The sequence below is a fragment of the Ammospiza nelsoni genome, chromosome 2 (genome assembly GCF_027579445.1).
Source record: "Ammospiza nelsoni isolate bAmmNel1 chromosome 2, bAmmNel1.pri, whole genome shotgun sequence".
In the NCBI taxonomy this organism is placed as follows: Eukaryota; Metazoa; Chordata; class Aves; order Passeriformes; family Passerellidae; genus Ammospiza; species Ammospiza nelsoni.
Genome location: NC_080634.1, coordinates 45,031,740 through 45,056,332, shown reverse-complemented (window position 1 = coordinate 45,056,332; position 24,593 = coordinate 45,031,740). Strand labels below are relative to the sequence as shown.

Here is a 24,593-nt window from a genome sequence, read left to right as displayed (position 1 = left end):
AACTCACTACACTTCAGGGCACATCTTGTATAGCATCATCCAAATAAAAACCAGTTCATGTATTTTGAGTCCAAGTCCATCACCTTAATGTGAAACTCAGGAACCAGGAGAATGACTGCAAAAAAAAGCATGTTCCAGCTGAGATATTTTGTGTTCCTGTGGGCTTCACTTTCTTAGAGAGACCCTGAGCATCTGTGAAGCAGGTGACAGATTCATGTAGCACATGGATGAGCAGTCAGAACTCCTTAATTTCAAAAGCAATGTCCTGGAAGAGAGGGCAGTGCTGCCACAGGGACCTTTGGTGGCTCTGTCAGGGAGCTTCACACAGCTTTCACACTGTGGCCAGCTGTGAAACCTAGCAGGGCTGAGACATCGGAGCTGGGCTGTGCCTGTCACACAAGCAGTGGAACACCAGGAAACTGCAGATACAGTAGGTCAGGGTCATGGTAGGTCAGGAGGAACCCTCTGCACGTGTAACTGTGCTCTTCCCTGCTTCAGGATGCTCTGATTCATAGTTGTCCCAGTGCCAGCAATCCAGCAAGTATTTTCACATTATGCACAATAATACTTATGGGCTATGCAGTACTTCCTCACTTACACATTCTAAACATTTGGTTTCACTCTGTACTCCCACTCTGGCTTCTTAAACACCACACAAACATAGTGCACCTAGCTTTTGTCACAGTGGGAGGTTAGGGTGACCTCAGTTTGCTCAAGGAAGAAACTGCTGGGAAGGGTAAACCTTGCTTCTTTGGGAAAGGCTGAGAGCAGCTGTAAGCAGGATGCTGCAGTGGCTTTTGCATATTGATTTTCAGGTTTTTAGTTCAATGACCAAGGTGACTAGTAACTAGAATTGGAGCTTTTTTTATACTTTTATTTGTAAAATTGAAGAAATTATTAAATAATCATCAGTGTTAAGAAGAATGAGTAAGAAAATATAGTCTGCTTCCCAAATTGCTATTAACAGGGAAGACAAGAGTCATTCCATATATTACCACGTAGTCACACTATTGGTGAATATCTCACTTCTGTAAATGAAACAGGACAGAATAAAAAATAGTGAGATATTAAGGCCATTAGGCTATCAAGTTTATTTCAGAATCTAACACAATTTTGTTTGGTTGTTTTTCCCCCCCAAATATTACTGTTTATGTACGTGTCTGAAGAAAGGTGAACTTCAAAAAAACCCAAATCAGCATTAGGATCTAATCACATTATATAATGCATATACATACAAGAAACTAAACAGAACAGTTCATTGTGAGAATTTTTAGTTGCTGATCTACTATAACACAATTATAAAAATGCCTTATTCTGATTTCAGAATGCCAGTGGTAATCAAAAGTAACTAGAATTACATTGACTTTAAAGTTTGATAAAAGCAGGGCCAGTGAGATCCAACTTGGGCTCTTGACACAACTCTGTGACTTTATGATACAATACTGTTCTTTCAATTTAGCTGAACAATGGCCTGGTCTAGGAAATACAGAAACTGTTTCACTCTTGGAAAGAAGGGCTACCAGTGTCTGCTTTGATTATTTTCTTTTTTTTTTTTTTCCTGTGTGTGACAAGGTCACTGACTTTGATAAAACCATTTGCAAACTTGCATCAGCATCTGAACAGAGAATCTGGCCCCAGGTCATCTTCTGTTCTCTACTACTGTGAAATGGATATTGCACATAACTCATTTTAAAATAATGCTTAGCTTCTGTAGCGTGAAATGTCCCTCGTTATGATTTACAGGAGATTGGAGGTCAGGACAGCTGGAGTGAAAAGGACTTATTTTCAGTTAAATCTCTTCAAAGGGAGATAGCTGTGCATTACCAATCAGACTTTAACAAAGGTTTTCCTCTTTGGTATTGTGTCACAATACACTGCCTTAAGAAAAAGAACACCTGCAATAAAATGAAGGCTGTCTAATGCAATACAAAAAGAGTGGAGACTTGTTAAAGACAGAAGATTGAGACCTGACCTGCAATATTGCAGCAGAAATGGTGATGATATAAACCACAACTGAAGTGGGATTTTACACAATATCTCAACCTACGATAAATCTTCCATAAAGCCATAAAAACAGCAATTGAGAAACAAGCCTAATTTTAACAACTAGTGCCCAGAAAAGGGCATTCTTATTGGAGAAAGGGTGGACAGCCATTAGAGAGGATGCTAAAAAGGCAGAAAACAAAGCAGATGTGGCTCTGTTTCTCTTGTGAAGGCAGGTGCTGAGCTGGAACAGGGCTGTGCACACCTGCTCCTCTCGGCTGGGCCGAAAACGATGCTTCCCACACAGACCCCATGCTTATCAGCAGCTGGCAAAGCAGAGAGCCCTGCTCAGTGCAGGAAGCTACAGAGGAAGAAGACCTGGAGAGGTGGCTCAAAGGTCATTAACCAGTGCCCTGCACATAGCTATTTGCTTCCTTCTGCTGCTGAAGTTGTGCCTACTCCTATCCTAAATAGGATGTGGAGACTTGTAAGGAAAAAGGAATTGAGGAAAGAGATGAAGGGTGTAAGAAGGTCACATCACAAATCCTTTAAATCATTCATATTCATCATTTGTCTTCTAATGCCTATTTGCTCTTTCAGTGACTGAAATAAAATATTTCTCATGTCCAAACCTCATCAGTTGTGTGCTGCAGCCACAAAATGCATTCTTATTACTGTGCAGTGTGGGACTGTGTGCAAAATGCCAGCTGCTTCACAGAGAGGAGCCTGTGCAGAGCTCCTCCTGGCTCTGCAGGGTGAGGAAACTGCTGGTGGCAGTGCTGGCGGCTGGCTCCTTCAAGGAGAACTATCAGTTTGCATTGACATGCCAGTGCTGCTTAGAAGCAACTCCATAGACCTCTAGGGAAAGAAAAAAAAAAAAGGCATGGAGAATAAAGAATGAAGAAGAAAAGGCACTTTATGAATCTTCCATTCCCTCTGGGACAGAGATATGCAGAGAGCTGCTACTACATCCCTGAAGTGCTATGAAGTCCAACAATGCTGCTACTAGCCCATACTACTGTGTGCAGTGCACATGCCAAATTTTTTGGCTAATGATTTGCTCCTGTGGTTCTGTGAGAGCACAACTAAACCTGCATTTCATTAATGCAAATCTAATAGATGTTGGGGAAAAATACAGACAGTCCATGCTGTTTTTCAAACAAGAGCTAAAGAAATCTACATTATGCCACTAAACTACATGTAAAAGCCATGCTGTCTCTTGATAAATACCGATCTGTGTTGTGGTAGTGATCCTTTGTGCCAACACATCTCCATGCTCATGAAAAACAGGGAAGAAGGAATGTTGGAGCTAGTACTCTGTGTAACTCATGTGTCTGGTTAATTTTTGCCTTCCTGTATTATGTTGCAATTTATTGCAAAGTATCATGTTTTAATTTATTATTAACTTAAATTAATTGCAGAAATGACAAGTGCTATCTTCAGTTAGTAGACACACTGGAAACTAAGACAAGAAAAAAAATGTTTTTAAAACCAGCCAAATTGACAACTCCATCAATTTAGAGAAATTCCGCAGTCAAACATTACTTTTTCAAGTTTAGCACTCCTCAGACAAATTCAGAGGAGATGGAGAAGAAGGGGAATATCTTGGCTTCTGTACTTTTCTCCACACATACATTTATTTGCTTTCATTTTGACCGTAATACTACTACTACTACTATTACTACTGCTGCTATTACTAGTCCTACTAATTATTCTTCTACTACTTCTACTACTAATTCTTGCTGTGACAATCTGCTCCATTTTACCTATCAGAGAGATTTGGTTTCCAGTGCAAACACATAACATGATATTTCTCAGCAACATATCTCAAGGCTCTCTAAGGCTGAGGAATCAGTGGTGTCAAGCAACACGCTGAACAACTGATTTAGTTAGACAGCTGTGAACAGCATTCCAGACACTGGGCAGCTACTTCCCTATTTTGCTTGTTAATAACAATTGTTGGCTATTATTAATTAGAGTTTATTGGCTTGCAGTTTTTACAAGATTAATGATACCGGTACTTTGTGGCAATTTTACATCCATGTGTAAATTTTAATACTACACAGGGCAATGGTAATTCTTTTTACTATTATGTATCAGTTCAGCTGTGTACACTGAAGCATTAAATCTGTGGCAGATGCTCCATAACAGTTTTCACCTCTGTGTTTAAAGGAAAATAAGCCCTGGATGAGCAATGAGGCTTGATCTTGATGATACAAAACACTGACAGAGCTGAGAAAAGTGCTCATCTACTGGGAAACATCCTATTTAATTCTTATGGTCTGGGGAGAACAGGATGAAGGAAAAAACTGTCTGGAATCAGCCTGTTTGGTACACCACGAGCTCGACTGATGATCTCTGACAGCAAAACTGATTCACTTTGCAAAAATCAGAAGAAAATGCTGTTCACAGTGGACACTGGAAGGCTCTGAACACAAAGAATGCTGAGGTTTCAACTTTGTCAGATGGAGACAGTGGGATAGGATGGAGCTGCTACAGATGGAAGAAGAAAGGAAATCCATTGCCATTCATGCAGAAAGGAGAAACATTTCTTTTCTGAATATAGTCCCCATCATGTGGATGTGTTTATGGACATATCTGTTTATATAAATATAGAAACAAACACTGACACGTTACTGCATATGAAAAGCCCTAGAAAACAGAAATGAGGAGTAGCAATATTCTCTTTCAGAAAGAAGTAAACATAAAGGTAGGTAAATGCAATTACAGTTAGTTTGTGTTTTCAGCTTGCTTTGCTGAATTTTGCATGAAGGTCGTTATGGAGACACAATTAAATTGAATTTCTGGTAAAAATCTGAGAGGGCTATCAGAAACAAGGAAGAAGCAGACTACTCAGTAGCAGAGAATGAGGAAACAAAATGCTGGAGAGGCATCTCTTTATTGAAGGACTTTTTTAGATGCAGTCACACAATATAGCACAGAGGTTGATCCGATCACCCGATATCCCTTCTGGCTGTTTCTCATGCGAGCACATTACGGATTTGCAAGGTTCAGTACAAGATGACACACAGTTCACTCACTTATAAGGTATTTCTACACCAAGAGATGTCTATAGGTGTGTAAAAAGAGTACTGTGAATCAAAGGAGCTCATCTGTGTACGTCTGTGCCTTATTTCATTGCCTTACTCTCAGCCTGACTCACGAAGCACAGCAGGACAGGCTGGGTACACACTGGAGAGGAAGAGGCCTTGCCAGAAGGCTCCTGGGCTTCTGGTTTGAGTTTCCCATGGGCCACTCATGCACCCTCATGGCAGACAATGCCAAGAGCCTCTTGAACTGCAGTGCCATCACGGCAATGATCTTGCCCCTGGGCTCAGCCCTGCTGAGGCGCATCGGCAATGGTGTGCCCACTGCTGGGCCTCCAGCACAAAAGAGACATGCACACACTGGAACAGTCCAGAGAAACACCAAAAGGTATTGAAGCTTCTCTCATATGAGGAGAAGCTGAGAGAGTTGTGACTGGAGCAGCCTGGAGAACAAATACCTCAGGCAGATCTTCGCAATTATTTATAAATACCCAATGGGATGGTGTAGGGAAGAGGGTCCCTGACTCTCCCTTGAGGCGTACAACGATGGGACGACAGGCAAGGGACATGGGTTTCAACACAAGAAATTCCAGCCAGACATGAGGAATTTTATTTTTTTTTCTATGAGGTAGTCAAGTAGTGAAACACGAAATAAGAGTGTTATGGGATCTCCATCCTTGGATGCATTCAAAATTAAGCCAAATGAGTAACCTGATCTAAGGTTGCCCCCTTGGGCACCAGGAGTGATCTTCAGAGGTGACCTTCAATCCCAATTATTCTCTTAGTTTGTGAAACAGAACTGCTCATGTCAGTATTTCACAGTCTGAACTTCAAGACCAGCTCCAAAATCTGTATGAAAACAAATACCACCAATTTAAGAGTCCAGTTTTTTTTTTTTTTTTTTTCCTTCTGGAATCTTATTTTCTCTGCAATCCTTAATATGCAATGACAATAAGAATTTTGTCAGAAAAAGGGACAGGTGAACAAAACTGTTAACTTCCAATTTCAGTACTTCATGCTTTTGAAATCTTCCTTACATTGTTTTACATGTCTTTTTGGTATAGATTAACAGCAACAAGAAAAAAATATTGAAAGACCAGAAGAAAAGGGCTGAAATATTTACAGTTAATACCATTATTCCTCATGACCTAAATGACACCTAGCTTATACTTTTCAGGGTAACTATCAAATCTGTTTGGAGAACTGACTGCATTGTATACCTGAACACATTTCTGACTACTGAACAAAGTATAAGAAATAGCTGTGATATCAGCAGTGGCTGAGCAAATGACAGTTTGCCTCTCCAGTAATAAGGGTTATTAGTCTCTGAAGAAGTAAAAGAACAAATACAGTGGTTGAACAAATAAAATATGTTTTCATTGAAATCTTAAAAATTATTTTCTGTGATAGTCTTCAAATCTGACCGCATTGTTTTATCACACTTCAGCATTGCTTGCAAAACAGCAAACAAAGAAATAATGGAAGAAATATACAATGTGTATTTACTGAAGGTAAAGTATCCCAACTAATTAAATGCACGTACAACATGGGAGAGAGCACCATGGCATTTCCTTAAATGTGTGGTTTTAGCTACATATTTTCTGTCATCATTCCTAAGGAAATCACTTTTCTGCCACTGAGCTGTCTCTGGGTCTGTTTATCAATTTTCCAGTAAAATATTTTTTAACACATGTGGCAATTTCAGCTATATTTGAAAGGAAGACAGTATCTCTAAGACACATGTAAGGCATTAAGTCTGTACAGTTCTTATTAATCCTGGCTGCTGGGTGGAGAACAGAGACCCATCTATTTTAGCCACCAAAAGGACAGGAAGCACCTGGACACTACAGCTCCTGTCTGACAGCTACCAGTCAGCACATGGGTACTGACACCTTCCACCCATTCCTTGATTAGCCATGGCAATTGCCTTTTCTTTCTTGCTCAGTAAGTACACATTTGGGAAAAAAATTTTTTGTGGTGCTTGTGGAAGAGGTAGACTAGGAGAAAAACAAAGTCCCTAAAAAACCAGAGAGAGATCACTTGTTTTAGTACTTCTGAACACCATTTCCACCTCCTATATTTAGTTTCTGCATTGTTTCAGATTTGACTTGTACAAATTAAGTGATAAATAAATAGTAATACAAATAAAATTCTGTGGGAAAAAAAATTAAAAATAATGATTTTGTTAGACTGGGATGCCTGACTTGGGGTTTCATAACTTCAGCTTAAATAGATGTGTGGTATTAGTTTTGTTTGAGCTTTCTCAGTAATAAATAAACCCACATTGCTTTTGTTAGCATATTTATTTTGAAGCCTGGATTCTGCATTTCAGATAGAAATTCACTAAATACATGTAAGTTTAAAGTAATAATTTTCTAAGTTTAGTAGAAATACCCTTCAGCCTTAGGCTGACTTGACTTCTGATTTTCACTGAAGGAGCAAAAATGCAAACAGATAAACTCTTTTTAAAAGGCAGGAAGAAAAATAAAATGAAAAGAAGGGCTAAGAAAAGAAGGAAAACTCTCAATGAACAGTTGTGTGTTTCTTGCTGTGCCGTATGTGGCAAATGACTCCTTTGGCCTGGGCTGCTCAGATGCTGTACAGCTTGCTGCCAGTGTTAGTGGTTTAGTTGGAAGGAACTGGAAATCATCGTACAATGGGCTTCAAGCATTCATTTCATCTTCAGCAGAAAGTTGTTTGTATTAAATTCATGGGAGCATTTTAGAAACACTGCTTGTAAAGAAGAGGCATAGAAGCAAAGAATTTTCCATCCCTTTCACTGACTTTCATCCTTTCATTCAAACAGAATATTTTTGTGCTTTTAAAAGACCACCTGCTGAAAGTGCCATGGAAAAAGGGATGTCAGTAAACAAGGACACAACGGTCCTTGACAGAGAATGAATCACTAGAAATGCATTCTGCTATATAAGCTATAGCTGTTACATAAAACTGTGGAGATACCATTTTATCTTTCTGTGCCTTTGTTTTAGCTCTGTTTCTCTGTCTTGTCCCAGTAATCTGTAAAGATAATGGTAAAAAGACCCCTAATTTCATGCCCGTAGGAAAATGGGGCTTTGCCTCTGTTTCTTGTCACTTATGCAACACAAATAAAGGACTATCCTGGTTTATGTTTTGAATTAAAAATTTGTTGCACTTTTTTTTTATGGCTGTGTATGAACAGATGAAACAAAGGACTAGGTAAATTAACTGGGAATCAGATTTAGTGATATCACTTACAAGGTTTTAGAACACATTCTGTTAAGCATAAGAAATTTTCTATAACCGTTAAGTACAGATGTGCTTTCTCCAAAATGGAAACACACTTTCTGAAAGCTATGTGGAAAGCTGACATGGAATAGATCTTTGTAAGATCATAGAATCCTAGAATGGTTGGAATTGGAAGGGACCTTAAAGATTACTGAGTCCCAACCCCCCTGCTCCCTACTTTCCATCTTATTTTACTGCTGTGGGCGCTCCTGCTCAGCAATGAAACACACCAGTCTGAGGTTATTCCTGCAGGTGAGCAGCAGTGGTCGTGTCAAGCACTGAATTCCCTCGTGCTACAGACTGTGGGTCTGCCCCAAGCACCAGCACTGCCAAGGCTGCCCTGAGAGGCCATGGGGAGGGAACAGCCCCGGACTAGACCCACACCACCCCCAGCCACACACCAGGACTACACTGGTCAACAACATGTCTGCAGGCCTGCTTGCCCTTCGCAAAGGCAAATCATGTGCATCACTTAAAGGGGCAAGTAAACAAAACACTTCTGGCAATAGTCTTGGTGTGGTGTCTCTCAGAGCCCAGGATGCAGGATGGTAAGATCTGCCAGAGGAGCGTAAAGGATGAGTTTCACTTCCAGGTAACAAAAAGGTCTTCCTGGTTATGGTTGTTCTAAGCTGTTAAGAAGATAAGGTATTCTTTCACCATCCTGAGAATAAAGGATGAAAAGGATCTAAAATTATCTTGGTAGGCTTATGTTACAGCAGATGATCAAGTGTAGGTGGAGATCTGCTGACTCAGGCTGAAGACACTGTCTCTCTTACTGATCACAGAGGCAACAACTCTTTCATGTGTGCAGAAATGGATGTCTTGCTTCAGTGTTATGTTTAAAGCTGACTTTAAGCTGAGCCATGGACACTAACACCAAAACCAAGCAAAATATTCCCAAATACCTCCAAGTCAGTCTTGTGTGGGTGAACAAGACCAAAGACGACAGCACAGCTTTATTAAGAAACCCATCACAGTCTCAGAATATCCTTCAGTGATAAAATGTGAAACCTTTGCTGAGATGAAGACAAAAGGGAGCAATACAAGCAACTCAGACACAAACCCTTGAGTGCAAGCTGAATCCATCTTCTGGATTTAATGTAATGGCAGCCTTACTATCCCTTTCTAGAATGGAAATCTAAAAATCAAACCCCATTTCTCTGTATTTCACCACAAAAAGCAATACAGACTTGGCCCTGCCCAAACTATCACAGCTACATAAAACCTAAAAGGAAGATCTCATGATAAAAATAGCATATCCTGGGTTGTGCATGGAGGGAGTCTGGAATTCTGGAATTCAGACACATCACTGGGCTCCAGGAGAGAACTCTTCTGTGAAGACAAGTCCCAGATACAGAGTGTGTGGGGGGGTAGCTTCTACACACACACACTGACATACACAGAGAGGAGAAAATATATGAGAAAGACTAAGGAACTAAGAAATATAGGGACAAAAGGAAATAGGAAATGGTGACAATAAAGTTATACAAGAAGTGAGGAAACAGCAAAGTGCTGTTTCTGTCTGCTGGCAGGTGAAGAGGGCAGCGAGCAGAAAGCATCAGGTCAGCTAAGTGGGCAGCAGGCATGGGCTGGGGAGGAGCACATTAGCTCATTTTGACAACACAGCCAGTGGAAAAGCCTCCAGTCTTCACTGCTTGAGATACACAGTCATGAGAAGTGTGAATGTGTATGTACAGGGGCAGTCAGTTGAGAAGAAACCCACAAGCCCACAAGCCAGTTTCCCTCCCTTCATTAGTGCAGATTTAAGGGCAAAGCACTTTGAGTTATGGTCTCATTACTGAGATTTAATTACTTTTCCTAAATGTTCTGCAGAACATTTACTTGTACATTGCAAAGTATTACAGTATAGTCACAACTTAGGCTCTCAATTACAGGAGAACTAGGCAGGAAAGAAGTTGAGTTAATTAGACTCACTGAAGCTTAATCAATTCCTCAGTGTATGCAGGGAAGAACACGCCAACTTTTAGTCCAGCTGTGAAGCTGTGAAGCCAACTTACCTGTCTGCTACAGGTTATTAAAGCCCCCAAGCAAAGGGAAAAAGTCGATGGCTGATATTTGAAAATGGCTGTTATTTTGCATTTTCTACACTGGGCTAATTTATTTTTGCTAATTTCTTCATTCCCATTTTTTGAAAACTAAATGCTTTGTTTCTGAGACTGCTTCTGACTACCCATCCTCAAGGCAGCATTTGGTCTTTGAGGGCCATATTGGAACCCCAACCCAGCATCCCAGGCTCATTTGTAGGTCAGCCTGTCTAGGAAGACCAGAACCTTCACAGGGGAGAGTAAAGCTGCAACGCTTATGCACATTTTCTCTAGCCTGGCTCTAATGCCATTCCTGCTTTTACAGTGATGGTACTTTAGAAGGATGGAAAGAATCTCCAGGCATATACATGACTTCCAATTTAATTAGGTCATGCAAATATAGATATGTATATGGTAGATATGTATAGACGATGACTACTGAGTGAACAAAAAATCCCTAAGCCCACGAGCCAGTTTCTTTCAGTTCAGTAGCATGGATTTAGGGCACAGATTTTACACTTAGGAGCAAATAACATAAGTACAAGTAAAAAAAAAGCTCACTTCCTAGGTAAAATTTATCCCACCCAAAATTAGACAGTAGCCAGATAAATCACTTCCTAAAAGTGATACAAGTATGCTGCATGTAAGTTGTTAACTCCTACCCTCAACTCTCCCTGTGCAGTTAATGAAAAAACTCAATTAGCTTTAAGGCTTGTCCTGTGGAGGTGTGAGACAAACTCACCATGTCTGATTCAGCCTGTTGTGGCCACAAACCCCATTTTTATTTCTTAACATGCTTGCATTAGCTACCGACTTCAGGCATGCAAAATCCAGACCTGTATGAACTGACTATGTAGCTGCCGATTTAGAAGGAAAATAAGTAGCAGCTCCTGGATGAAAATAAAATGTACACGTGAGATCAGTGAGATCCAAACATGTACTCAGTGACTTCATTTTCCTTTGCAACTGAGTGGATAGTCACTATGAACACCTACACAGGATGGTGGGTGTACTTCAAGAGTTGTGGTAACAGAACATACTTTTTCTATATCACATTTGCATGCCATGTAAAAGAAATCAGGTAACATCATGTGCATGCACAGAAGTGAGGGAGAAATTGTTTTTCTGAATGTAATTTAGGAGACCCTCACATGGGTGCTCTGTTTTACTACAATGTAGGCTGACCTGGGGGAGGATTTCATTACAAGCTGTAGAAGGTATATGTTAAAACATAATGGCATTCAGAATAAAGAAAGATGTAAGGGCCAAATGAGTATCTGTAGCAATATATAGCATTGTCTGTTCTTTTCTTGGCAATAGTCATAGAAAAATTTCCTGTTATATCAGCCACACTATTAATTCTCAGTTTCTCTCTTTACCTCCTGCCAGTGAAAGTAAAATTGATGTATATATGACATTGAGTACTATTTCATGCATTTTTGAGTGATATTTTATGAATTTCTGTATGAAAAATGACATTTCATTTTTCAGTGACTTCAGAGGCAGATGCATCATGAATGGTTTTGCAACAAAATCTTAAAAATTCTCTAACACATTAACCAAGAGAAGGAGAGTGGTGGCAGAGAGTCCAGCACCAGCAGATGGCATTCATTCCCTGCAATTCCTGCAGCAGCAACAGTGAACTTGCACCACAGCAATGTAATATGTGAGATCATAAGAGATGCAGATAGTTAAACGTAAGTGATTTTCTTGTCATTCGGCAAAACTTTTCTTTTAAAGCATCATTTGTTTTTTCCATTATTTAAGAAACAGTTTACACATAAACACTGCATAGAGAGAGATTTGACACATCAGAGCAGCATGGTTTGATATTCACTCTGCACACTGGTATAGATGTTACCCAGTGGAAGCCAGTCTGTCTGACCCAGTATTTTTTTCCCCAGCAGCATGTTTCCATGGATAACTGATGGAAGAACCTGACCTCTCTTCCCAGTTCAACAGCACTTTTATTCACTGCTCTTTGTGTTCCTAAATACCCTGCTAAGGTGATAAAACTATCAGTTTAAATATCTCAAACAATAATTTTAAAACTTTTTATGGCTAGATATACACGACCTCTGCTATCTGGCAAGCAGAAAGAGTAATGGATTTAAAATAGACATTTTTCCCCCCTCAAACAAAGCAGAGCTTTACCCCCATGAAGGTACAGACTAAGAACACAGTGGCAATTCAACAACACCTTGTTGTTCCAGCAGCCCTCTGACCCTGATGCAGGAGGCATCAGGCAGGGAGGTGCTGGAAGTGGGACCAAATGTGCAGTTGCCCTGACTGCTGGCACCTTTCACCACCAAGGTCCTGAGGGGGAAAGGAGAGGCTCCCTGCCCTGACATGCCAGCTGCTAGGACAAGTACTGTAGATGAAAAGAGAGCAGAACAGGCAAGTGGGCATACAAATATAGGCTGATGAAGTAAAAAAAAATAAAACTTAAAAGAATCAATTTCATTTCCATTGACAAAATAAACAAAACACAATCTCATCTGGAGTTTCAGTAACATGTTTACAGCAACATTAAAAGCAGGTGTTATTACCTGTTCTAAGAGATTCTGAAGCCTCTCTATTTCACAGTCTATTACAAATTTCTTTTCTTGCCTTCGGTCCAGATCTTCTAAAAGCCGCCTGTAGCTGGCATCGTTAAAATTCTCCACACAGATGGCACTGACTTGCCAGCTATTTTGTCCTGCTTTTTCCATAATTGCTTGAAGTATTGAATAACCTAAAAGAGAAGGATACAGTACACTAGTAACACAATCATTGCGTTTTTTGAACAGGAATTGTCCTTAATCAATATTATGTCTTTTAACATATGCTCCTGCAGGGAAGGGAATAAGAGAATATTTGAATCCTACCTATGCTGCTTGTCATGATCAGCATACAGTATGCAATTAACAAAATTTACAATTGCTGGGGGTGATCAGAATGCTGAGCATTATGGATAATCTTCATATGATTCATACACACAAACTCTTCCACTCAAGCATTCAGCTTCTCAGATTAGTTTTATACAATTTCTGTATCTGGACACAGCAAAGGAAAAATCTGAGCCTCCTCATTCAGCAGAAGTATTTGCATACCACAAAAGCATTCAAATGCTTTGGTTTGGGTTTCTTTTTATAATAACACCACTTAATCCAAGCAGCTTCTAATGCTTCCTAGTGAGAATTCTTAGTTTAATTTAATTATACATATAAATTATATGCCAGTATAGATGTATAAATAGAAATTATATTGAACTATTTCAGAGCTTCCATACAGCTTGAATCAATGTATGCAAAGAGATTAGAGGTCACTGAATGAAGGGCACCAGAGAAGCATTAACAGTTACTACTGGCAGGACTATTGCTCTTTATCTGTACCAGTATTTGATGCCTCCCTGTTGTCCTTGAAGCCATTCACAGATGGGAAAGGCAGTGTCCTGTCAGAGGTCTCCCCCTGAACCTGCAGGGAAGTCTCAGGCTGCCCTGGACCACCAGCCCTTCACCTCCTTCCTGCTCTTTTTCCACTGGGGATGTGCAGTAGAGAGGCAGCAGGGGAAATTATGACATGACTCAGGACAGCTTGCAAACCTCATCTTGACTTGCTCAACCAACCCATGAAGCAGGAAGCATGTATTATTCTATTCTTCATCCAGAATAAGCAGGGAATTTTTTAAAGCAATGAAGATTGTACACCACACACCCAGAGTAGATGTTTAAAAAAGACAAAAATAACAGAAGGACAGATATGTTTCTCAATAACACGTTCATAAAAATGACACAATTCAGAAGAGCTCCTCCTGTCTAGAACCACAAGAGGATTGTGGCTTTTAACTCATGAGCTGGCAGAATTTCCCCCACTAGCTTTAAATTAAAGATTCCACCTCTTAAAAATCTTCCTTAGTGATGAGGTCACCCAGTGGTAGCCTCTTTCTCTCTTCAGCAAGAGTGTCCCATGCCTGAGTGCAGTGACCCTCAGGTGTCATTTTATTGCTCTTAAAGATGCCACTGCATGGCAGATTCCCCGTAGAACTATGAGATATCCCAGAGATTTCAAGAAGAATCTTAGTTAGTTACATTTCAGAAAGAGCACTTTTGAGTGTGTGGTTGCTAACCAACTAATTAGGAGACGACCTACATCACAGTGGAAATCTGAATTTGTCAAATAAAACTAGATGACTGTGTTATTAGAATGTGACTTTTTTCTGACACATGAGAAACTAATCTTCTTGCAAATCAGGACTAGCTATTTTTCTACTGGCCCCTATAACATATGCAGTCTTTTAAATATTAACTTAAAATATAAATTTTCTTATCTTTATGACATTATGTACCAGCACTCCAAAATGAACATTTATTGGGTTTTTCCCCCCAATTCAGATGACATTTTAGATAAAAATACTAACATTTATAATAAATCCATAAAATGAAGGACATATTTTTAAAGAAAAATGAGACGTTTATTTTATGAAACAGAATTTTATTGCAGGAAATGAATTCAAATACTCAATGTATCAAGTATTAAAACATTTCTGCACTCAGCATATATTTTTAACCCGATGACTGTTATTTTTTTTCAAAGAACCATCAGCTTTCCTGTAAATTGCCGCATAATTATTCTGCTTTTCCTGTTGCTATATTCAATCTCCTTTTTGCCTGTAATTATCTCTGCAAATCATGGCGAGATTCTTTCCCAAGCATTGTATTTCTTGCTTCATTTCCTATTCATTTCCATATATAGACATATATTAAAACCACTCCAATGTTACAGGGGTCCCTACCTCACTTAACACTGTAACTTTGACTTGATCTGTGCTACCAAGGCAGTCAACATTTACTTAATTCAGCTTCCTGACACTAATTAACATTTTCTTTGATTCAGAATGAATGGTGTTTGAAACAGCAATTGACATTCCCTCCTTCCTTTCTTATTTCATTTGGACAACTTCACTAAGATGTGTTTGGATCAAATTGGCAATTTATCCCAGCACAAAGCAGGACAAATATCAGACAAACACATAGAAAGCCTTTTCTTCTATCTTGGATCAAGGTTTCACTTGCCACATTTCATTAGCAACTGCCTTCATTTATGTATTTGAAGCTTCTGCAGCTTCTTGTTGGTAGCTGTCACTCAGATGAGGGTTTTCACAAGTAGGCACAACACAGCTAAACAGCACCAAGGGGATATGGTGCAGCATTCTCCATCAGAAGAGTTCAGAATCCCTGTGCAAGTCACCAGTGGCATGGTCATCTATTCAGTGTGCAGGAACAATTTTTAATGTAACAGATTGACAAGTATGAAGTTTACACAGAATGAATAAAGACATTCACAGGCTCAGTTGGATAAAAATTAGACATGCTGCGGAGAATGCTTATTTGTCTAAAATAATTGGCTACAGCTGACAAGGAAATAAAGTTGATTTCTGCAAACATTTTATAAGGCAAAACCCTCTGAAACTAACCTGGGATAATTCTCAGAAGCTAAATGCTGTATTTCTATTCAAGCAAAATTCCTAATCTTTAGAAAGATGTTTGCACAAGTAAAGACAGCAGACATGAATATTATAGCTGTCTTCTAAAAGGTATTTATTTTCTGTTTACCTGCTGTTTATCCTCAGTTATGCTACAGACAGATGAATGATTAATTTTCTGGAATACATCCCTTCCATTTATTGTGAAACACTATTTGTTGCATACAAGCAAACAAAATAATCCCTAGGCTAGCTCATATCAGCTGAGCTGCAAAATCCATATTTTTTCTAAACACTATTATTTAACAAAACGTTTAGGACTATGCCAATATATAAAAGTAAGTTAAATTCTTTCACAAATTTTTAGAGCAACCTTTCCTCATCAACTAATTCAACCCTGAAATGCAGACAACTCATTTATTAAAAAAGACAAATGGGTGTGCCCAAGCATAACTTTGAAGCCTGGAATTGTGTATCAAGAAGTTCCTGGTCCTTTACAGAGCTGGCCTTTTTTATTTTCTTTTTTTTTTTTTTTTCTTCAATTTAAAAATCTATGAATAAATAAAACACCAACATAACTTCCTGAAAGCTCAACTGAAGTCCTTCCCAAATGCAAGGACATTATATGCAAGCAGGACTTCTTTTTCCTCTTTATGGAACTGCATTCTGGGGAACTTTCCTCAAATGACCTGTGATGAGAAGTCTGCCAACTGACTTTTACAGGTCATTGATTAAATGTAGATACTATTACCCACTGCTTAAGGACTAGTAATACCAATTCCAATTCCACCTCAATATACTGGAACCAAAACAGCAAAAGGGTAAAGATTTTGTTTTCTTGAGCCCTTCTCTCCTTATTTTCTGTTCTCTGGTCAGGTAGAATTGTGATGACATACCATACTGCTATTTTCTTCTTTTTTTTTTTTTTTTGGTCCCAAAAGATAACAGTCATAATGCTGTGAAAAATACCCATGACCCCATGCACCCCACCTTTCCCCCCCATGAAAATTTAACATTACTCTATTGGTTTCCTGTAAAATGAAAGCTAGAGATGCCTTCTGCAAGAAATCCATGCATCGAGGTCGATACTACATTTAGATATATTACAAACAAAATCTCAGATTTTTTAAGCCTTCTTCCCTCATTCCATAACCCACTGGCATTTTTTCATCAAAAAAATGGATCAGCCATAGAAAAATAATAGCATATGTGCACCTGGTGCTGTAGAGATATTTGTACTCGTTCAGAGTCAGATATCTTCTGGAGGCCAAAGTGTGTAAAATGGGCAATTTTGTAGCCCAGGATTCCTCCTACTCGCTGCAACATTCCTGTAATTGGAGCCTATACACAACCTTCCTCCATCCAAGTAGCTGAAATCATGAGAAATGCTTTTGATTTTAAAATTTAAGTTACCTTTTAGACTTTTTTATTTGTCTTCAGCTAGGCTTTCCCTTAAACAATTTCATTTCACCAGGAAATTATTTGATTTCATTTATTTCAGATTAAATAAAAAGTACAATTTGATATCTATATCTCTTCAGCATGTTCAGAATAAACTGAAGAGATACAGGATTACCATCTTGACTTATTTTTCTGATGGGATGTAGACCTTTCCTTTTTTTCTCATTTTTTGTTTCTTTTTCCTTCTTTTTTTTTTTTCCTTGTTTGCTTGCTTTCACCAGAAGATAGTTCAGTGATCAATTACAGTGATATAATAAATTTCAATAACTTTCATCTTACAGCAGCCTTTTCCTTCTGGGAAACCATTTCCCTAACCCTCTAAGCACAAGCAATCATTCCTGATGGGCTTGCCAGGACACAGACAGTGAAGTGGCTGTTTGCTCCAAACAGTAGCACCCCAGTAATAATTCTTATTTTGGAACTTTTGTCCAGCAACCTATCACTAATTTTCTGCAATGAAGAGGATGCAATATTTACATATTATGACTGTATTTTGCTATGGTTAGCAGACTAACAATACTGAATTATTAAGTTAAGAGGTTAATAAACTTGGAAACAGCATATGCAATATATTTGTTATGACCGCAGGCATAGAAAACATCTCTGACAAACATGGGTCTTTTCCAAAGATGGGCTTATATGGGCTCATGTGCTGCATGTTACTGAAATGCAAATTAATTTGCTTCTCTTTCAGGGCCAGTTAATTTTCAAATAGGAATAAATCTCATTCCCAAGGTTTACTATGATTTCAAAAGCCCCATACACTGGTGGAGCTACTTTATGAAAGCTACTTCCAACTATACGAATTAGTATTAGAGTAAGTTTTTTATAAATCCAACACACAGTTGGATTCTTCACATAGAAGTGAAGAATGACCAATAAATCATTTGGTAAGGATAAGCCAATATATTTAAAATTCAGGACTGGATTAATGTTGCTTAATTCTAGCTGTTTATAGAGTAGTTGTCTAAGTTAATCATCCAAGCTTGCAAAGGAGACACATGTGACCCGTAAAAAACCCCATTTTTTTGGTCTTATATATCTATCTCAAAGGTGTTTTTTTCAATGAATACCGAAGAAGTTTGGACATGAGATTTAGCGAAAATAACTACCATTTATTTTATCTGGCCAAATCTTGTTGAGATGAATCCAGAAAATACAGTAATGAAAACCATACAAGAAATTTACAGTATGAGCGATGCATGACCATACATTCCACCAATAACTACAAGCACTCTAACTCATGCATATTTCATTTTTCCTTGTGTTTATTACCTTTTTATTAACACACAGTTTTGTTTCAAATTTTGGTAAGCATAGAACTTCCAGAACTTAAACAAACTTGCACCCCTGATTTTTTCTGCAGTGTGAGCTGGAGACAGAACTTTCAACAAAAAGCACATGCAAACTGGCCAATTTCTCTGACAGAGTGGAAGCTAGAATTACAGGTGAGTCCTTCTTCAATCTGATTCACAGAAATGACACAGGGATTGGAAAGTAACACAGGGAACTCAAGAAGTAGTTCCATCTATTCCTCTATAACCCTCCATCCCACCAAAAATAAAAATTATATTTAGGTATATACTTTTATATAATATATATAATATATATATAATATATAAAGTATATTTAAAAAATTCTAGACAGATATCTTTCTTTGTCCTTAAAAATCTCTAAAGAGGATTCAGTCACATCCTAGGTAACATGTTCATTGGTTAATTATCCTTATCATTAGGAGATGTTTTCTAAAGTCTAACCGAAGTCTCCCCTGGCACAATTTAAAGCCACTCGTTCTTGTCCTATCTCTAGAGTAGGCCTGGAGAACAGTTTGTTGCCTTCTTCCTTAAAGCAATCCTTTATGTAACTGAAGACTGTTGTTACATTTCTTTTTTATCTCCACTTCTGTTTCTGAAACATGATTCTCTTGGTTTTTCCTTGTGGAAAATGTTTTAGCCTCAATTCTGACAATTTTCCTTGCTTTCCTCTGGATATGTTGCAATTGATCCAAGTTGTTCCTGAAGTACATTGGTGAAAATACGATGTATTTTAAAAATGTATTCCAGAGTACACACAGTCCTCTTAAATTTTTATCCTCTGCAAGCTTAACAAATGCATTTTGTATTTCTTCATACAAATCATTAATAAAGACACTGGAAAAAAAACCCTGTAACCAGAATGGATCAATACTTAATACCTCTTTATTTGACAGTGAATCTCGTATACTTCCTTCTGAGTTTGAGTGTGATCAGTTTTTGATAGGTCTTCTAGAAATTTCATCCAGAAAAAATTTCTTTAGCTCATTGCCATGGGTTGACCTTGGCTGGATGCTGGGTGCTCACCAAGCTTTCTATTGCTCTTGCGCCTCAACTGGATGGGATGAGGGAAAACGTGGGCCAAGACAAAGAAAGGGAGACATCAATCAGCAGTTACTGTTGTGGGCAAAACAGTCTCAACTGGGGAAAATTAATTTATTGCCAATCAAATCAGAGTAGGATAATGTGGGGAAAAATCTCTAATGTTTTCTCTCCACCTCCCCTTTCTTCAACTATGCATATGTCTGTAGAAGGGCATTCTTGCCCAGAGAAGCTTCCAGAGAAGCTGTGAATGCCCCATCCCTGGCAGTGTTCAAGGCCAGGCTGGACAGGGCTCTGAGCCTAGTGGAAAGTTCCCTGTTTGTGGCAGGGGTGTTTGAACTAGGTGACATTTAAGGTCTCTTCCAACCCAAACCATCTACAATTCTATAATCTGCTCCACTGTGGACCTCCTTGGCTGCAGGGACACAGCTGCCTCACGAGGGTCTGCACCAAGGGCTGCAGGGGAACCTCAGCTCTGGGGCCTGGAGAGCATCCCACCCCTTCTTCTGCATTGACACTGGCGTCTGCAGAGCTCTTTCTCTGCCATATTCTCATGTCTATCTCTGTTGCACTGCTTTTTCCCCTTCTTAAACACATTATCCTAGAGGTGCTGCCACCATCGGGGATGGGCTTGGCTTTGGCCTGTGGCAGGTTCATCTTGGAGGCAGCTGGCTTTGGCTCTATCAGACATGGGGCAAACCTCTGGCAGCTTCTCACAGAAGCCATCCCTGTAGATCCCCACTACCAAACCCCTGCCATGAAAACCCAGTGCATTGATCTAGCGAAATTTCATGGAAATGCAAAAACTTGCCTTAGAATGAGATACACAATTTTTTTCCAGTGTCTAGAAAACAAAATCATTTTGTAATAGAATGAAAATTGCTTTAGCTCACAAAATATGTTTTTGAAAAATCCATGTCTGGGCTTACTTAACTTTTCAAATTCAAATCACTTTCAAAGAGATCGACTATGATGTAGATTGTCAATTAAGCCACCTATACCATGAATGATCAGGACAATTTTACTGCACATGGTTCTGAACCAAAACTGAGGAAACAATGGATCCAATTTAGCTATTTCTTCTATTGTGTTTTTGTTCCAAATACTTTGGAATATTTAATGATAAAGAAAACTGCCTTTGAGATCATATTTCTTGCCTCTTTGACAACTATGACCTTGAATATTTTCTTGGTGTTTGAGACACCTTCAAAACAAGATCCTGCAATAGTGTATGGTCAGATGTTCTGTCATTCTCTCCCTTAATCCTTTTGAGACTGGTACCTGTGCAGCTACATCTGCAGTATTTAATAATCCTTCTTTCCTGAGGACAACATAAAGCTACAAGAAAATGCTGTCAATATATTACAGCCATTACTTTTTTTTTTTTTTTTAGTCTTAAGTGGAACAACATAGCCTAAGAAATGTGCTTTCAGGGAGCATATGGGAGGAGGTTTGGCTTACACCACAATGGGAATTCATGATCAAAGATTCAAGCTATGTCAGGTCCCATTAATGCTACGCCCACTCAGCAGCAAGATTTTTTCCCTTCTTTGCATTTCAGACTCTGCAGCCTTCATACGAAAAACGCTGTAAAGGTGTCTCATCAAAGTGCCAAGTGATAGAGATAACTGGGAACTTGAGAGGAACTGAAGAAAAGCCCTGGTTTTAAAGTCAATTTTATAGTTTTGGTTGGGCTTTCACAGTTTTCAGATACCATTACTCTTCCCATTTCACTATATGCCTTCAAAATAACATTGCAGGCCCATCATTTTTCTTATGACAAGTATGCATGGAGATGAAAACATCCAAAGGTACTTACAGATAAACAACAAAACCAAATTACTTTTTAGGCAATAGTTTACAAACTATTACCTAAAAACCCCCAGCAATTGAGCAAACAAGTGGAACAAAAGAGGGGAGGAAAAAGAAGCATGTGTTATGCATACCCTCCCTCAGACCGTCTATGTAGTCTCTATAAATAACCAATTATCTGATAAGCCATCTTGGGACAATCATTAGGGCTAATGTGTATCAGTATTTTTAATGAAGGGGCAGAAAAGAGGAAAAAATGAATTCACTGGAAGAAATGAATCCATATGGAAGAAAATAAGTTCAAATATTTGCCTTATTACCTTTTGCCAAAATCCTTACTTTCGCTAAAACCTATAGTTTGTAAGATTGATACTAATAAATTATCCTTCTTGCACAATATCTTCATTCAGGCTTAGCTATTTTCCAGAAGTTGCTAGCTTGCCAACAATCTACCCCTCCAGTCTCAATTGAACAGGATTTATTTTGCCCTGCGATGGTACACAAATGTACAAGAGGTTTCTGTAAATAACATCCTAAGGAACCATGTCTAAGGATATTAGCACTGTGAGCTAAAGCTCCCAAGAGCTGGTATAACTTCAAATTAGCAGTACCTTAATGTATTCTGGTTAATATATTGTGCTGTTGTCTTTATATTGTCACGCACTACTTTTCCCCATAAGGCATCTGCCGCAATAAGATACCTGCGCCCTAGGACAGTGACTCTGGGCACTAAATGAAGATCTTGATGCCAGCTCTTCTGCCTCCTTTCTATAGGGATTTGTTAGAAAAGTAGTGTTTTACTATAAAATACCTGGAAGTCTCTGCCTATTGGCTGTGTCATTTTTAATTCCTGCCTGATAGAAAATAGAAAGAACAGTCTTCAGACTGAAACAACAGACATTCACATTAACAAGCATTTTGAAGAAGTCACAACCTTAATTATATCTCTATGCATTTGTGGCCATGTCCATATTTACTGGCAGCTACACAGCAAATAATATTTAGGACCTTTTCCTCCCATAAGTTCTACTTGTAGACCCCAGGCACATTATATCTGATTTTAAATTTAATTTAAAATGTATTGAAATCTATATTTTGAAGTATTTACCTTTTTCAGAAAAATGTAATAAGCCTCAGGAAAACAATACTTAAAATCTGAGTTCTACAATTATAGTTACCACTTGTCTGAAGAGAGTTTGAAATAAGTCTTACTATATTTTTTAAACTGACACATGGACCACAAATTTATTAGAAGTTAATTACTCTCCCAACAGAAAAACAATTTGGAGATAATCCTAAAGATCTATGATTTTCTTTGAGTCCCTAAAATTAATTCAGTGCTTTTCTCATGTAGACCAGCATTAAGATAAGGCGCCTTCTTTTTGAACTGGAGCAGCAACTTGTGAAACATCTCAAGATTTCATATAGTGGCTTTTATTGAAATGTAATGACAATGATCATTCTCCTTACTTGACTTCAAATTCAGTTTTGGGTCCCTCACTGCAAGAAAGACATTGAGGGGCTGCAGCATGTCTGGAGCTGGGGAAGGGTCTGGAGCACAAGTGCTGTGAGGGGCAGCTGAGGGAGCTGGGGGTGTTCAGCCTGGAGAAAAGGAGGCTCAGGGGGCCCTCAGCACTCTCTGCAGCTGCCTGACAGGAGCGTGCAGCCAGGTGGGGTCAGCCTGTTCTCCCAGGAAACAAGTGACAGGACAGGAGGAAACTGCCTCAAGTTGTGCCAGGGGAGATTTAGATTGGATATTAGGAAACATTCCCTCATAAAAAGGATTGTCAAGCCCTTGTACAGGCTGCCCAGGGAAGGAGTTGAGTCACTAACCTGGAAGGCATTTAAAAGACATTTAGAGTGGCAGTGGGGTACATGGTTTAGGGGTGAGCACAGCAGTGCTGGGTTAATGTTTGGACTTGATCTTAACTTTTTCCAACCTAAATGATTCTATGATTTTATGACATTGAATAATGCACCTGCCAGGCACTTCATCTTAGGGACTGAAAATATCACTCTCAACTAAATCCTGAAAAGGGCTCAGAATCTGAGTGTCTTAAAAAAACCCCAAATCCTACAATTAAAAAAGAAAAAAAAAGCAAAAAAAAGTGAGAAAAGATTTCAATAAGTTCTTTTTAATATTTCAAGTATACAGATACATGTCCATAATACGTAAATACATCTGTATGTATGGATATCTGTAACTGCTTTATATGAACCTGTGCAAACCAGCATGCAAAGAAATAACAAAAATTTCAAAGAAGGGAAATGAGCAGAGACTGTTGATTGCATTGGCTTCCTCCTCTCTTCTAACTCTTTTCAATACTGCTCTGAACAGAGCAGGCAGAGCAGAAGGCACTTAGTAACCCTGCCTCTGTGAGTGTCTCCACAAACACTGCTATCACAGTCACTGATACACAGAACTGATCTTTCCAGCAATGCTGTAAGACAGCTAATGTAACATCTAGGTTCTTACCCAGAGAAACAGGGAGGATAATGATATGATCTTCACAGAGAACAGTGGACTACTCCTACTTGGCTGAATCTCCTTTTGGTGTCCACATATAAAAAATTAATGCTAAAATATTTGACAGAGGTCAAAGAAGCAAATCAAGATGATTTGAGGCCAATATATAAAACATGCCTTAGAGCAAGAGAACTACAGGAGAATTTTTCTCAACTGAAAATTTGACTAATTTGAATTTGGATAATTCTGAGCTAGGTCATCCAGTATCCCTCATCCTGCAGCAGAAGGAAACAGGCACCTTCTTGAAGGCAACTCATAAAACCCTCCATCATATGTCTCACGTATTTTTTGGAGGAGAAGAGACTCCACCATGTTTAAAATGAAAAATCACAATATTATTATTTCTCAGGTTCAATGAGAACATTGAACACTATGAAAATTATGTTATGCATATGTAAAGAGCAGGACTAAAAGCAACCAGCAATATTATCACAGTATCTGCTACTGACATGATTTTAATTTTGTTCTTCTATTTTGTATCTACATTTCACAGATGATACAACATTTCATTTAAGTGGAATTAAAAGTTAGGTAACTTTTATGCTTCTCTTGTGGAGGATGGACAGTTACACATAGGTTTCCTTTGATTATTCTGGTGAAGGGATTTGCATACAATTACAGAGACAATTTCAG

General features: G+C 38.7%; 1 protein-coding gene across 7 annotated transcripts in view; it reads right to left on the bottom strand.

Annotated features, from left to right (window-relative positions):
- The window catches only part of GRIA4 (glutamate ionotropic receptor AMPA type subunit 4), a 215,861-nt gene that overhangs the window by 77,452 nt on the left and 113,816 nt on the right, over positions 1–24,593 (bottom strand). For all 7 annotated transcript variants that reach the window (XM_059467009.1, XM_059467008.1, XM_059467010.1 and 4 more), the window contains exon 4: positions 12,892–13,076. In XM_059467009.1, the coding sequence (XP_059322992.1) occupies positions 12,892–13,076 (185 nt within the window). The remainder of the gene's footprint in view (positions 1–12,891; positions 13,077–24,593) is intronic.